This window comes from Pteropus alecto, unplaced genomic scaffold, assembly GCF_000325575.1.
Source record: "Pteropus alecto unplaced genomic scaffold, ASM32557v1 scaffold106, whole genome shotgun sequence".
NCBI classification, from domain to species: domain Eukaryota; kingdom Metazoa; phylum Chordata; class Mammalia; order Chiroptera; family Pteropodidae; genus Pteropus; species Pteropus alecto.
This window is the reverse complement of record NW_006442103.1, coordinates 13523940-13537932: the sequence shown is the minus strand read 5'-3', so window position 1 is coordinate 13537932 and position 13993 is coordinate 13523940. Positions and strand designations below refer to the sequence as shown.

General features: G+C 39.8%; 1 protein-coding gene and 1 pseudogene across 1 annotated transcript; one reads left to right on the top strand and one right to left on the bottom strand.

Moving 5' to 3' along the window:
* Positions 1-949: 949 nt before the first annotated feature.
* BCAS2 (BCAS2, pre-mRNA processing factor) lies at positions 950-11430 on the top strand. Its single transcript, XM_006919661.3, has 7 exons — positions 950-1108; positions 1217-1309; positions 3984-4054; positions 6035-6196; positions 9239-9289; positions 9908-9988; positions 11036-11430. The coding sequence occupies exons 1-7, from the start codon at positions 1016-1018 to the stop codon at positions 11160-11162; spliced, it is 678 nt and encodes a 225-aa protein (XP_006919723.1). The 5' UTR covers positions 950-1015; the 3' UTR covers positions 11163-11430.
* LOC112469104 lies at positions 4177-4294 on the bottom strand (annotated as a pseudogene).
* Positions 11431-13993: the final 2563 nt, after the last annotated feature.

The following is a 13993-nucleotide window of genomic DNA, read 5'->3' as shown; positions in this document are numbered from 1 at the left end:
AAAATTGCTTAAGGTGTTAAGATCTTTTACTTAACCCCGTAGCTAGAACATTTATCTAATAGTAGGTTAAAAGATGATCCGAATTGATCCTAGACTAACCAGGCTTAATAACCGTGGCCAACTTTTCCTGGCTCTTGCAAAGCCTGGGTTTATGTTGTACCAGGCAGGGTATATAGTCCAATTGCCTTATTTGGTCTTTGCCTGCTTAACCAAACGGAGCTGGGAACCACGGACTTAAGATGATGCACCAGCAGCAGCCGCAGTGGCTGGGGAGGCAGTGAGGAGCGCTGCTCTATTGCCGGAAGCCCTAAGCGCAAAATGATTGGCGTTTATGTACGTCCTGAAAGTTTAAAAGTTGGCGTCGGTGGTCAGTTATCAATCTCTCCCTGGAGGGTAATCAGATTCCTCTTGTTAGGCAGACCCTAAAGCCTCTCAGTTTTAACTGGGGACGGGCACCCACTTCTACAGTCAGTGACAGACCTGCACTTATCCAATACATAGATTCTCAAGGTGCCGAGAACGAAGTGGCGATGCAGCACGAAGTGCACGGGGAGAGATGCGCGGCACAAAGGGGGAGAAGTTTAAAGGAGAAAAGGCGGAAAGAGGAGTAGACGAAGTGGGAAACCAGTTTCTCCTTCCCCGCCAAATCATGCAGTCAGTTCCTTCCAAACGTTTTAAAGGACTCCCCTCCCAGATAGCATTTCAGCATCCCGGAGGAAACCAAAAGTTGCACTCTACAAATTGCTGCCCGTCGGAAGGAAAAACTGTGAACAGGCGAGGACAGGAAATTAAGATATCCCACTGACTCTGGGAAACTACGACGTGACGTCACGTCCGACCAAAACAAAATGGCCGGGCAGTTCCTCGCAGCCGGGCGAGCGCGCCTTCAGAACGAACAACTGAGCATGCGTCAGAGCCGACACGCAGGGGACGTAGATGAGCTCGGCGGCGAGCGCAGGCGCATTGACGTGGGCCTGAGCCTGCGCAGACTCAGCAATCTCGGGCGAACCTAAGAATGGCGGGTACAGGTTTGGTGGCCGGAGAGGTTGTGGTGGATGCGCTGCCGTATTTTGACCAAGGTTATGAAGCGCCTGGTGTGCGGGAAGCGGTGAGTTTGCGGTGTCTGTGTAGGTGACTCAGCGCTCGCTGGCTCTTAGTGCTGGAAGAAGCACCTTACAATTGCTGCCCCTACACTGGCCCCTTTTCTCATTCTTAGGCTGCGGCGCTGGTGGAGGAGGAAACTCGCAGATACCGACCTACTAAGAACTACTTGAGCTACCTGACAGCCCCGGATTATTCTGCTTTTGAAGTAAGTGTAATGTATTGAGCCCAACGTATGAACCAGGATTCCTGCGAATTTTTATTTAGTTCGAGAGCCTTACCCAGGAAAACGTGAATTCCAAATTCCCGCTCTAAGTATTGCTTGCTTGGTTTGTGTAGTTATTATCAGTCCATTGAAAACAGCTAGATAGATAAACCTTTTCCTCCGGGGTTCTTATGCTGAGACTCACAAAAGGACTTTCTTGGGCTCCGCGAACATCCTAAAAGTGCAAAATTTACTTTGTATGTTTTTCCGGGAAAGGTTCCTTGCATGAATCCTCAATGGGATCCTCTCCTTGCTAAGGACCACTCAAAAACAAGTGGTCTAGAGTTTTTAAATATACGTATAAGCTTAATTGCCTAAGGTCCTGAGAACCGCTGGAGGGCGGCCTTTGTATAAAGCCTAGATGTTTACCCAATGTGTGTGAATTACTGAAGGGATCGATCATATCTAAGTAATATGTCATTTAAATATTTAGTTTAGAAGTGCCCTCAAGATACTCTTTAGTGTCTAGTCAGCTAAGTGAAATGTAAAATATTATTTCTAAGTTAATGGATTCTGTTAAGCGTTTTAATACGTTTGGGGGTTTTTCTTGTTACAGGTAACCCTTTGTTAATGAAACAATTTTGTTATTAAAACAATAGTTATATTGCAGTAACATGAAAAAAATGTTGGCTAAGTCTTAAATGGGAGAGAGATATTCCTATGATAAACAATTTCCTCATGCTTTTTCTAAATGTTACTACCCAAATAGAGATCTCACCACATCAAGAACTGAGTACAGTAATGCTTTTTATTAGATTGATTCTTGAACCTTTCGGATAACTGCATTCAGTCAAAAACTTTTTGAACCAGTTTTCTTTTTAGCTCTCTTAAATACAGTATATGCATCCTATCTTTATAATTACTATCTGATTATGTAACTCTTTTTAATAATAGGAGCTCATAGTCTGCTGAGCTCACTATCATTTCTAAAGATAGCCCTGTGGACCATATAATTATGTGTTTATTATCCCAGTTTTTTTAGATGGGAAAACTGTAGTTTAGAGACGCTAATTTGCCCAAGACCTAAACCACTCCTCAAACTGTCTTTGAAACTGCTCTTTGATTAATTCATTTAACAACTAATTTATGAAGGTCTGTGCTATGCCAGGTATAGGGGAACAGGATAGGCAAGATCCATACTCACGGAGCTTACATTCTAGAGTGTGAAGACAGACAAATAAGTCAGGAAATTATTAGGTTATTGATAAAGCTATAGAGAGAATTAAAGTAGTGATGTGCTTCAGTGACTGGGTGACGACTTTAGATAGGATGGTTGAAGGAGGCCTGTCTAAGTTGGGATGAGAGTGCTTCATGGCAGGGATCTTTTTTGTCTTCTTTAGCACTTAGAACAGTGCCTGGCACACAATAGGCACCCAAATATTTATCAATTGAATGTATGGAGAACTTCTAAGGCAGTAAGAACACCGTGTGCCAGGCATACCTGGCGTTCTTTTCATGCCTTAGCCCTGTGAGCGCTGGCTCAGTCTTTGGAGAGAGTTGAGTTAAAGCTCCAGATCCGTCACTTACTAGTCTTGTGAGTTAGGTTAGGGAACCTATGTTAATGGCTCCAGACTGCTTGTACTGCATTTTTATAGTTTCTCCATCTTATTGTTAGCTGTTTTTCCTTGTCTATCACTCTGCATCGCCTCTAGCTAGAATACCCTTGTTTTCTGCAGGAAACTAGATAACTACATTTTTTTTAAAGCTGGGTGTAACTCAGCAGTAGTCCAAAAAAAATGCTTTCTCTGAGAAGAAATACTTAATATAAAACTTTTAAACAAGGAATATGGGCTCCTGGAAGGCCTTTTTTTCCTTGAGGCTGTTAAAGTTGAAACCCTCAAAAATGGAAATTACGTGGGATAACTCCGGTATTCCTAGAAATGAAAATTTCACTTAAACAGTTTTTTATACTCGGCAGGAAATATGCAGAACAGAAATTGAATAGGATAATTGACCAAAACATTGGACTCATAGAAGTAAAGTTATACCACCTCTTTTTTGAAAACAGTGAATTTGTTAGACCGGATAGTAGAAACCAGTTCCCTTTGCCCCTTCCCCCTCTCTTCATTCTTGGCAAACAGTAAGTGTGAAAATAGCAGCCAAGACCAAAGAAGGAGATACAGGCTTAGGCTCATAGCCCTAAAGCAAATTTATGTCCAAGTCCTCTTCTACCTGTCCCCATAAATACTTAGATAAGTGGTTCTCAGCACTGGCAGCTCCACTTTAAGATCAGTGGGGGAGTTAAAAACAAAAGTTACAGTCATGTTTAGTCTCTACCTCAACAGTTAAATTGGGATGAGGAAGAGGGTGAGATGTGGCTGGGACTGGAGTTTTCGGAGCTCTCGGGTCATTTCTGATGTGCTGCTGGAACTGAGAACCGCTGATCTGGGATAAATCCTCTTTTCTGTGGGCTACTTTACCTATGAAGAGAGAGAGTGCGTGTTTTTCAGATCCTAGAGAGCATTTAATGCAGAGAAACGGGAGAAAGGAAATGATCTGTTAAAATGGATGATATAAAGTATAAATATTGAAGTAGGTTAGATTCATCGCTTGGTGGTGGTTAATTTTAGTTTGTTGACGATTTCGAAAATAATTCTTTCTCTCATTTATACGTCAGACCGACATAATGAGAAATGAATTTGAAAGACTGGCTGCTCGGCAACCAATTGAATTGCTCAGTATGAAACGGTAAGTCCTGTTTCTGTATGCAGCTGGGCTCAGAGCATTTTTTTAAGGCAAGGCAACCCTTGGTTGACCTCACAGATTACAAGGACTTTGTCAGCTTACAATCCCTTATTTTTTATTTTTTATGCCTGCAGCACCTGGTCTTCCTAGGTGGTCTCCCATCCAAGTACTAACCAGGCCCGACCCTGCTTAGCTTCCGAGATCAGACGAGATCGGGCTTGTTTGGGGTGGCATGCCGTAGAGCATTGTTTAATTTTAATTTATTAGTAAAACTACTATAGCCATGTTAAAATAAATGTAGAAAGGGAAAAATTCTTGTCTGTTTTTATGTATTTGTTTTTTCATAAGATAGTGGTTCACAGAATCCTGTGTTAATGTTCAAAGATATTCTTTGCAGTGTTGTTTAAAAGTGTAAAATATTTTAAAATTCGACTGTAGGAGAATGGTTAATTATAACGAAGTTCATGCTTAAGAATTTCCAAGGAAATGTTCTCGATTAGACCTGTAGTTCTTCACTGACAAAACGAGTGTTGGGGCCTCTAATGACCCCGCTTCATTCTTCCGCAAGGCGGCTGTAGGCAGTGCAGAATGCCTGCGTGGTTGGACTTCGTTTCCACAATCTCCCCTCCCCCCCGCCACTTCACATGACTGTTTCTCCTTCCTCAGGAAAAAAAAACCGAAACCACCCTTTGTTCATTTCCACAAAATGGAGAATTGGATTGCTTAACATCTGCGGTCCCTTCCAGCTCTGAAATAACTGTGGAATTATGGGAACCACAAAGTAATCTGTCAGAGCAGAATCCTTCAGGAGAGGGCTTGGTGACCAGTGAGGCTGTCTCCTCAGCAAGCCTGTAGACTGACTGTAAGAGGGATTCGAGTCTGTGGGACTAGAGGACCAGTTCCTGTCTGGTTTGAGTGACAGAGGCAGGACAGCTGCCGGGACTCCTTTGTGCTCCCGTTTCCAGGTGCTCGCGCTCTAAAGGTTTTCATGATACTACCTCCTTCAGGGTAGTAGATTTCAAACCATAGGTAATGACCTATTAAGCAGCAGATTATGAGGTAAATTTAGTTAGATACCACAGCACTTTCTTAAGGAAATAGGATAGAAAATGTCAGAATGCATTGCATGTAAAGGTAAGTATTGTTTTGTGAAATTTTTGTGCAGTTATGTGTATTTGTGTACTGGGTCACAGTGTAAAATGATTTTTACTGTAAGTTATAATCAGAAGTTTAAAAAATACCACATTTATAAGATGTATGTGTAAAGCTTTTTTAAAAAAAAAAAACGAAATGCTGTATTCTTGATCCTGGTTGCATATTTCTCAAATTTTTTCTAGAAATAATTTTAAGGTTTTGCAGTATCTAATAAAAACATTAGAATAGAAATTAAAACTTACTTTGTAGTAACTCATAATGAGCTGAGATTTGTGAAGAGTACATTTGCTGTCTCTTGGCAGTGTTGAAGGACTGGGTATGAAGAGAGAATAGAGTGAGGTCCAGTATTTTTCTCTAGAGGAGTGTGGTTTGTGGGTTCGAGATGTGAGTTTGAGAGGGGTGTGATTTGTGAGTTTGAGATGAGTGTTGATGGATGTAGATGTATTTACAAAAATGATAACACAGTTTTTGTATCCCATTTTTTTCTTTAGTATATTACAAAGGTTTTAATGTTTTAAGTATTCTTCAGTAACATCATTTAATAGCTAATATAACAGCCAGCCACTTATGTGAACGTACTGCAGCTGAGTGAATCAGTTCACATTGATAAGAACATTTTTTTGTTCCTGTATGTAAGGATGCTAAGTCTTATTTGTAAATTAATCGCTCCTTAGGATAAATAGTTTTACTATTATTGTGAAGTCTGCATCTTATCTTCAGTCTTCTGTAGTTTTTATATTGTATGTAGATTCATGAGGCATTTTGTTGGGAGGAGAGAAAAGATTTGAGGGGAATATGTAGTTTTATTTTATTATTGTTTAATTTCAGGTATGAACTTCCAGCCCCTTCCTCTGGTCAGAAAAATGACATTACTGCATGGCAGGAATGTGTGAATAATTCTATGGCCCAGTTAGAGCATCAAGCGGTTCGAATTGAAAATCTTGAACTAATGTCACAGCATGGATGCAATGCCTGGAAAGTATATAATGAGTAAGAAGCTTTTTGTTTTGCTTTAGAAAGAAAACCCACGCCACCCACAACTTTGATATTTTTTTTTAATGTAGGAAGTAGGATAAAGGAAGTAGGATTAAAATAGCAGAGTTGAACTTTCACTTGGGATCATGTCCTAGAACCATAACCCATATGAAAGGCCACTGCTTCGAGACCCACCTCATAGTTTGAATACTAAGGGGACCTAGACCTGACTGCCGTGTTTATTGCGTAATGTTGTAATAAAATGAGTTCTGAGGTCTGACTTACATCACACCTTGGCAGGACGTGATCCTTAACGTGGAGGTTGGTTTATACAGTCGATTCACCTTAGTTGCATGTTATGTTCTATAGAAGTGGCCTTGAATACTTAATTAGCAAACACTGTCCTATTTCTCCTGGGGGAAATATGTACATACGTATATGTACGCATCTCACATAGATTACAAGCTTAAATCCTAAAAACAACTTATCCTGGCAGATTTTATTTTCTTTATTTTATAAAGAGAAAGCAAAGTTCAGAAGTGTTAAGTAGCTTGCCAGAGTTGGAAATTAAACTTCATCCTTCGGTCTGCTCCGTAGAAGACCTCAAACAAGGCAGAGCGTCTTCCTGTTCCACTCCAACTGGGAACGTGCATATCTGACAACTCAGATTTTTCACTGCTCTGAGCATGTCTGCGAATGATTGAAAAACACTACAAGTATTTGACTTTGGGGTTAGAAATAAATTTGAGTGAGTGGGAAAATTCATAAATACAAAATCTGCAAATAATAAGAGTCAACCGTGTAGAGAACACCAGAAACAAAAGTGTCAGAACAAGCCACTGAGGTCCCGGTTCTGTTGCATATAACTAGCTTCAGGTTTTGTAATCTCTCTGGGGTTCAGGTTCCTTATTTGTAGTATTAGTTAGATGACCTTTGTAGCTCCCTCGAGCTCTCCAGGTCCCCTGAATGTCTACTCACAGTTTGAGAAAAGGCCACTGAACCTCATGAGTGTGCAAAAAACTGTTAGAGTATGTTTCCTGAAAAATAAAGAAGAATCACAAAATGATAAATACTTTTTCTTGGATTTTCAGAATTATGTTTAATATGGCCAAGTAAGGCTCCATCGGGCAAAATTCGAGAATTTGGGAAGCTACAGAACAAACCTTTTTCTTTGGTGAATATGTTGCAAGGGAGATAAATGAAAAATGGGGTTAAGAGACAGATCAATCCAAGAAAATTTGTGTGTGAAATGGAAAAATGTGATCTTTTTTCTCAAGGAGCTTTAACCAGTTGAGATAAGATAGTCTATGCCAAATAACCAGCGGTACATTTGGGGCAGTATGGGGAGAAGTGTTGCAGTTGTGTTCTATGATCTATAAACTACAGAGATCCAGAGAAGGGACATTAAGAATTAGGGTTGTTAAGAAGGGGTGAAATTTGGACATTTAGAGGAGAGTGAGAACATTCTAGGAATGGTGGAAAACATGCATGCAGGAACAAAAAAAAACAAACAAAAAACAAAAACATTAAATTGAGGAGAACGTTGCTGTCAACTTGCCTAGAAACTGGCCTTTAATAATTTCTCATGGGGTGGCTCTGTAGAGTAGTGGTTGGCATGTCCGCTTTACACGCAGAAGGTCCTGGGTTCCCGCTCCAGGTGGAGCCATGGACCATACCCCAGGTGCCTGCTGTGAGCTTGTGGGAGGAGATGCCCCGCCTTCAGAGATCCAGTTCTTAAGGGGAGACAGCAACATCCGTAGGTCAGGGGTGGAAGTGGGGAGGAGGAATTAAAGAGGGGAAAAAATAATAATTTCTCATTACCCGCAGGGTAAGGTTCATACTATTTAGCATGGTATTCAAGGCAAAAGGCTGTACCTCAGTTGTAGTCTTTGACTCAAGCTAAACTAGTCCTCGCTGATGAATATCATAAACCCGCCCCTGGGCCCTTACTCATGCCTTGCCGCTTCCTGGAATACTTTAACTATTCCACCCAAATTCAGTGTGTGTAAGGCCCAACTCTAATCTGTGCCCTTGTTTTTCCTGATTGAAATTCTGCCTCTGCTACTCTCTCCCTCTCTGAGTAACTATACTGATTACTGTGCACATCATTTATTTTCCATCAATTACATAACACTTCTGCGTTAGCCATTCCCCAAGCATATTTTGTCTCCTTCAAACCCAGTGGATGCGTCTCCAGAGGAGATGTACTGTGTGTTATCAAAGTTAAGTTTTTCTCCTCGTGAAAGCATTTGAGAGCATTAAACATGCTGGGCGGAAAGCTTCCAATTCTAAGTAGATCTTGGCGCAAGACTCCTAGAAAATAGTATTTGGTTAATAAAGAGAGAATTCTGTACCCTGATTTTATAAATAAGCAGGCTTAGTTCCAGTGATGTCAAGTGACTCATCCAAGGACAGTCGGCTGTTTAGGGCAGAGCTGGGACTAGAACCCATCTTCTGACTCACTATACAATGCAGCAAGTTTTACTAGAAGTAAGTTGAGACTTGTACACTGAAGAGGGAGATGGGTGAAGCGGGGAGACGACAAGTAAACTGGAGGCGGTAATTCAAAGGAAAGCTGCCTGTCCCTGGGCAGTTTTCTTCTCTCTCGGCAGCAGAGGAGAATGACAAGGTAAATGTGGATGCAGAAATATAGAAATGAAAGGGTTTAAATGGGCATATTTACATCAGGTATTTCTATATTCTCTATGAAAAGTTCACAGAATTAGGGTATCAGTAAACTGCTTGGGCTCTAGGATTTAGAAGACCTGAAATAGAATTCAGCTCTGACACTATTTTACCTTGACCAAGTTACTTAATCTAAGTCTCATTTTCTCATCTATGAAATAAGGATAATCGTACCTACCTCAAAGAATTCTTGTGAGAATTAAATGAGCTAATATTTTTAGTGTCTAATATGGTATTTGGTGCAGAGAACTCAATAAAGATTATTTTTGAGCAGAAAAAAATTGACCTTGCGTCAACTAGATAGTTCACTTTTAGTTGGTGCTATTAGATTTTAATGTACATTAATCTAATTTTTCTGTTTTTCTTCCTTAGAAATCTAGTTCATATGATTGAACATGCACAGAAAGAGCTCCAGAAGTTAAGGTAAAGTGTGTTTCCTCTTATTTCAGAATAAAGTTTAGGCAAGCCTTTAACAAATAGAGTGAAAAGAAAAGGGAACCAGTGGACTCTGGTCATAGGAGAGTAAGCAGTGGCTGATCCACTCTTTGTCCAGCCTCTGGTGTTGGGTTTGCCCTCTGAGTGGAAGAGAAATAGATCTGAGGCCTGAAAATATCTACCAGATCTTTTGCAATTTGCATGTCTGCAAACCTTGTAAGGGCACTTTTAGAAGGGGGAAAAGTTGCAGAATAACACATATATTTTGATTTATGTGAAAGAAAAAAAAAAACTCTGCATGCACAAACACATGTAGAAAAGAGTCTGGGAGGACACCCACCAAAAACTGAGCAGCAGTTATCGGGGAGAAGAAGATGTACATGTGAGGAAGGAGTTTAAATTTTTAATCTCTGCGCGTGTGTAATTTTCACAGTGAGCTTGTTTTATGAAATTTAAAATTGAAAAATAATTAGAAGAAATTTAATCCTTGGAATTAGTATATAACTGTTCTCAAGGGATTAAAAATGTATTATCGATTATGGATTTTTCTTTTGATTTTAGTCTTATGTTAAAATGCAAGTGGGTTCTATAAATAATTTTTTACAGGAAACATATTCAAGATTTAAACTGGCAGCGAAAGAACATGCAACTCACAGCAGGATCAAAATTAAGAGAAATGGAGTCAAAGTGAGTACCTGTAATTTCATCATTTCAATTATGTAGCAAATTTAAGATCAAGATTCAACAATGTGATTCAAACAGTATTCAAACGGGATGCCACAAGTGTCAGAGAAATCCTATTTTCTGAATTGTGCTCTTCACTGCTTTGCCTCGTTCTGAGGTATGAGCTTGGAAGGCAATGAAAGTTGCCAAAATCTGAACCACTGCTAATTGAGTCTGGTCTTAGAGTGCCTGTTTTCAGTTCAATATTTCTGCTCTGAATAGAATTTTACCTATTTTTAAAGGGAAAAAATTACCTATGTTTTAAATTCTTGCAGAAAGTATGGATATTCTATACTTTGTTGCTAATTTGTTTGCATCTCAGTTTTCTTATCCTTTGTTTATGTTTTATTTTTTAAATGTTCTTCATACACACGAATAAGTTTATCCAGATCTTTAAATGTAATCATGAATTTTTGTATAATTTCTCTCTTCCTTTTTGCTCTGCTCTTTATCTTTTCTCCATCACGCACCTCATTTTTCTTGTTCACTTTCCGCTCCGCCTGCATGTACCCAATGTTATCTGTTACGCATCTTCTCATATTTTTTTCAAGCTAAGATCATCAAATTTACATGTGTATTTTTATTTGTCCTAGAGATTTTCTTCTGGGGTCAGGGGAAGGCTTCTTGGATCTCTGGAATTTTTTCTTATCAATTCTAGAAATTTCTTCATTTTTCTTTAACTGTTGCCTCTGCCCTGTGTTCTCTTCTTTTTGGTTAACCCAGTTAAATACTGTCTTCCTTCACTCTCCTCTCTCTTCAGCTCTTTCTAATTTCCCGTTTTAATTAAACTTTTTATTTGTAGATAATTATAGATTCATATGCAGTTGTAAGAAATAATGCAGAGAGACCCTGTGCACCCTTTACTCACTTTCCCCCATCGTGCCTCAGCTTTTTAAAGTGGAAAGTTAAAAGTGAACGTCAGTGTTATGACTCTGGCTCAAAATGTATATTTGATAAAATCTTCTAAGAAATTTTACAATGAGTAATTTTTCCTTTATTTTTTTGTTCTAGTTGGGTATCCCTGGTCAGTAAGAATTATGAGATTGAAAGGACTATTGTGCAATTAGAAAATGAAATCTTTCAAATTAAGCAGCAACATGGAGAGGCCAACAAAGAAAACATCCGACAAGACTTCTGAAAAGGAATTAATTCTGTGGGTAGAAAGGAAGGCAAGTTGGGCCCTCACAGAAGATCAGGCATCTGAACTGTGAAGGACATAGCATCTTACAGAAGTTATCAGTGATTAAGTGTGCAGAAACCATAGAAAGTGAACTATTCTGTTTGCAATTAGCAAAATAAAAAATTTCAACTTGGTGTTATTTTTTTGCTGTTAAAAAAGACTTTCAAAATAACTATGACTTTAGAATAACATTATATCACAGAATAAATTTTGAGCCACACTTGGACCTTTTTTGTATCCAAGAGATCTTTGTTGAAAGTTTTCAACTTGTACAGGAAGTTGGAAACTTTTGGTTTATATGTTTCAAATAAGGACATAGTTCTATGCAAATTCTTGATTATCAAACGAGTTAAATATAGTGGCTCCATGTACATCACATGTCATTCTCATCATAGGTAACAGTTACATAAAGCTTAGTATGTGCTGAGCGCTATTCTACACACTTTAGATAGATGAACTAAACTTACATGAATAAAAAAAATCATTTGATCCTCAGAAAAACCGTAGGAAGTAGCTACTGTTGTTCCCATACACAGACATGTAACAGGTGCTGTTTTAACTTGCCCAAGTTCATCCAGGTTTCAAACTGATAGTCTAGCACTGGAGTTGTGTCCTTACCCCTCAACTTGTAGGGAATTAAAATGTGTAAAAAATTTCCTGCCCAATTCAGAAAAAATATTTGCAACATATCAAAGAACAAATAGTCTCCAGGTAAAAAGACTTTTACAAATCACTGCTACATATTTATAATGGTGACAGGGGTGGGGCAGAGAATTACATTTTAATTTTAACATTAAAAAAAGTTGAGCATGAAACATTGCAATCTTTTTTTTTTAACTGTATTGCCTTATGGGAGGATTTGTTCCACTTTTCCTGATCCAGTTAGCTGCACCTACTCGGCCCCAAGAAATTGTATCTTTTGCTCTTCCTTGCCTGAGAGACCAGATTTCAGGTAATCCCTGCCCCTTGCCAAACTCCTATTTCTGTGATGTTCCCTCAGAGCCCTCACTTTCTTGTACTATTTTGCCGGTAAATCCCAGTCCGGTGTAGTGACCAGCTCGTGGAGCTTGTGTATTTCCTTGGCCTAGGTGAGTTGGTGTGCTGGGCTCAGGGTGTATTACTACCATAGAAGCCAGCAGCTCCAGTGAATGACAAATAGCTAAATAAGACTGATGGGTTCTGTTTCTTTAAACTGATCATACTCATAAAATTTTATCCCACTGATTGAGATTCCTCATGTCCGTAAATAACTACATGGAGTTTGAGGATGGCCCCAACAAAACTAAGAAAACAAAATGTGCATGACGTTGGATGAACTGCAGCAGGTTAACCAGCCGTCCTGCCAGGCCTTCACTGTGCAAGCTGATAAACTGCCTGTTTTGCAAGTAGTTTGAGTTGGATTTCCTGTCACTTTCAACGTAAACCATTCTTAAGGCTCTCGAGGTAAAATGCCCAGGTTTTTTTTCTGAAGAGAGTTAACATATGCAGTAAAACAATTGATTTTTACAACATTTATCTCACAATATACAATTTGGTTTGAGGTCCCTCTGTTGCCATCCTACAAGGGAAAATACTGGGCACAGATAAGAGTAAAGTAGTCACCCTCACCTATCAGCCTCGAGAGACTGAGCTACCTAACGCATATGAAAGGAAGCTTTCGGTTACCATCAAGTTCACTGGCATGTTTGTAATTTGTCTTAAATATTTTAATCACATTACCACTTGTAATTTTTAAAAATTCTTAATTTTTATAAAATACATGTTTTCTCCTCCCCCTTCTCCCTTCCGTTCTGCGCTCCGTTCCAGTGTGTTATTACTGTCACCCCGAACCTAGTGGTATAAACAGTGACATGCATTTATTGTCTCTCATAGTTCAGGTACGGAGTACTCTGGGCTGCTCTCTCATTGTGGTCAGATGGTGTCTGGGACTAGTGTCCTCTTGATTCTTCACTCATATCTGACACCCAGGCTGGGAAGACTGGAAGCTGGAACATTCATGAAGCTTTGGGGACCTCACTTTCTACGTCTGTGTGGTCTCTCTGGCCTGGTGGCTTCAGCATTGCCAGACTTCTTACATGACAGCTCAGGACCCCAAAGGCATATGTCAGAGTCCAGCAGAGGCTCTGTCACCTTCTAGGACTTGGCCTCAGAAGTCACATGGTGTTCCTTCTGCCCTATTTTATTTGTTACAGAGCAAGTTGGTGAGGCCAGTCCATATAAAGAAAAGATCTAGATTCTACCTCAGATGGAAATAGTGTTGAAGAATTCGTGGACTTTTTTTTTTTTTTAACTTGGACATGTTTTAATACCCCACTCCCTTTCCATCAATTCAAATCCTAAAGTCATTGTTAAGTGGACAGAGCCAAGGAGGCACCATCATTTAGGGGGTGGGCCCTAAATCCACTCTGGTGTCCTTACAAGAAGGGAAGAGGCGTGCATGTACGTACACACACACACACACACACACACACACGGAAGGCAATGTGAAGACACACCGAGGGAGGAACACCACATGAAGACAGAGATTAGAATGAGTCTACAAGCTAAGAAACACCAAGGATTGCTGGCGACCACCAGAAGCAGGGAGGCAGGTGTGGAATGGATCCTTCCTTAGAGCCTTATGGAAGAGCATGGCCTTGCTGACACCTTAGACTCTTTGGGTGTTTTAAACCACCCACCTTACAGGTGGTTTATTATGGCAGCACTAGGAAATTCATATGACAAGGCTGAGGGCTATGGTTCCGTATTGAAAACGGATTACGTGAATGAACGCATACCAAGGCTGTGAT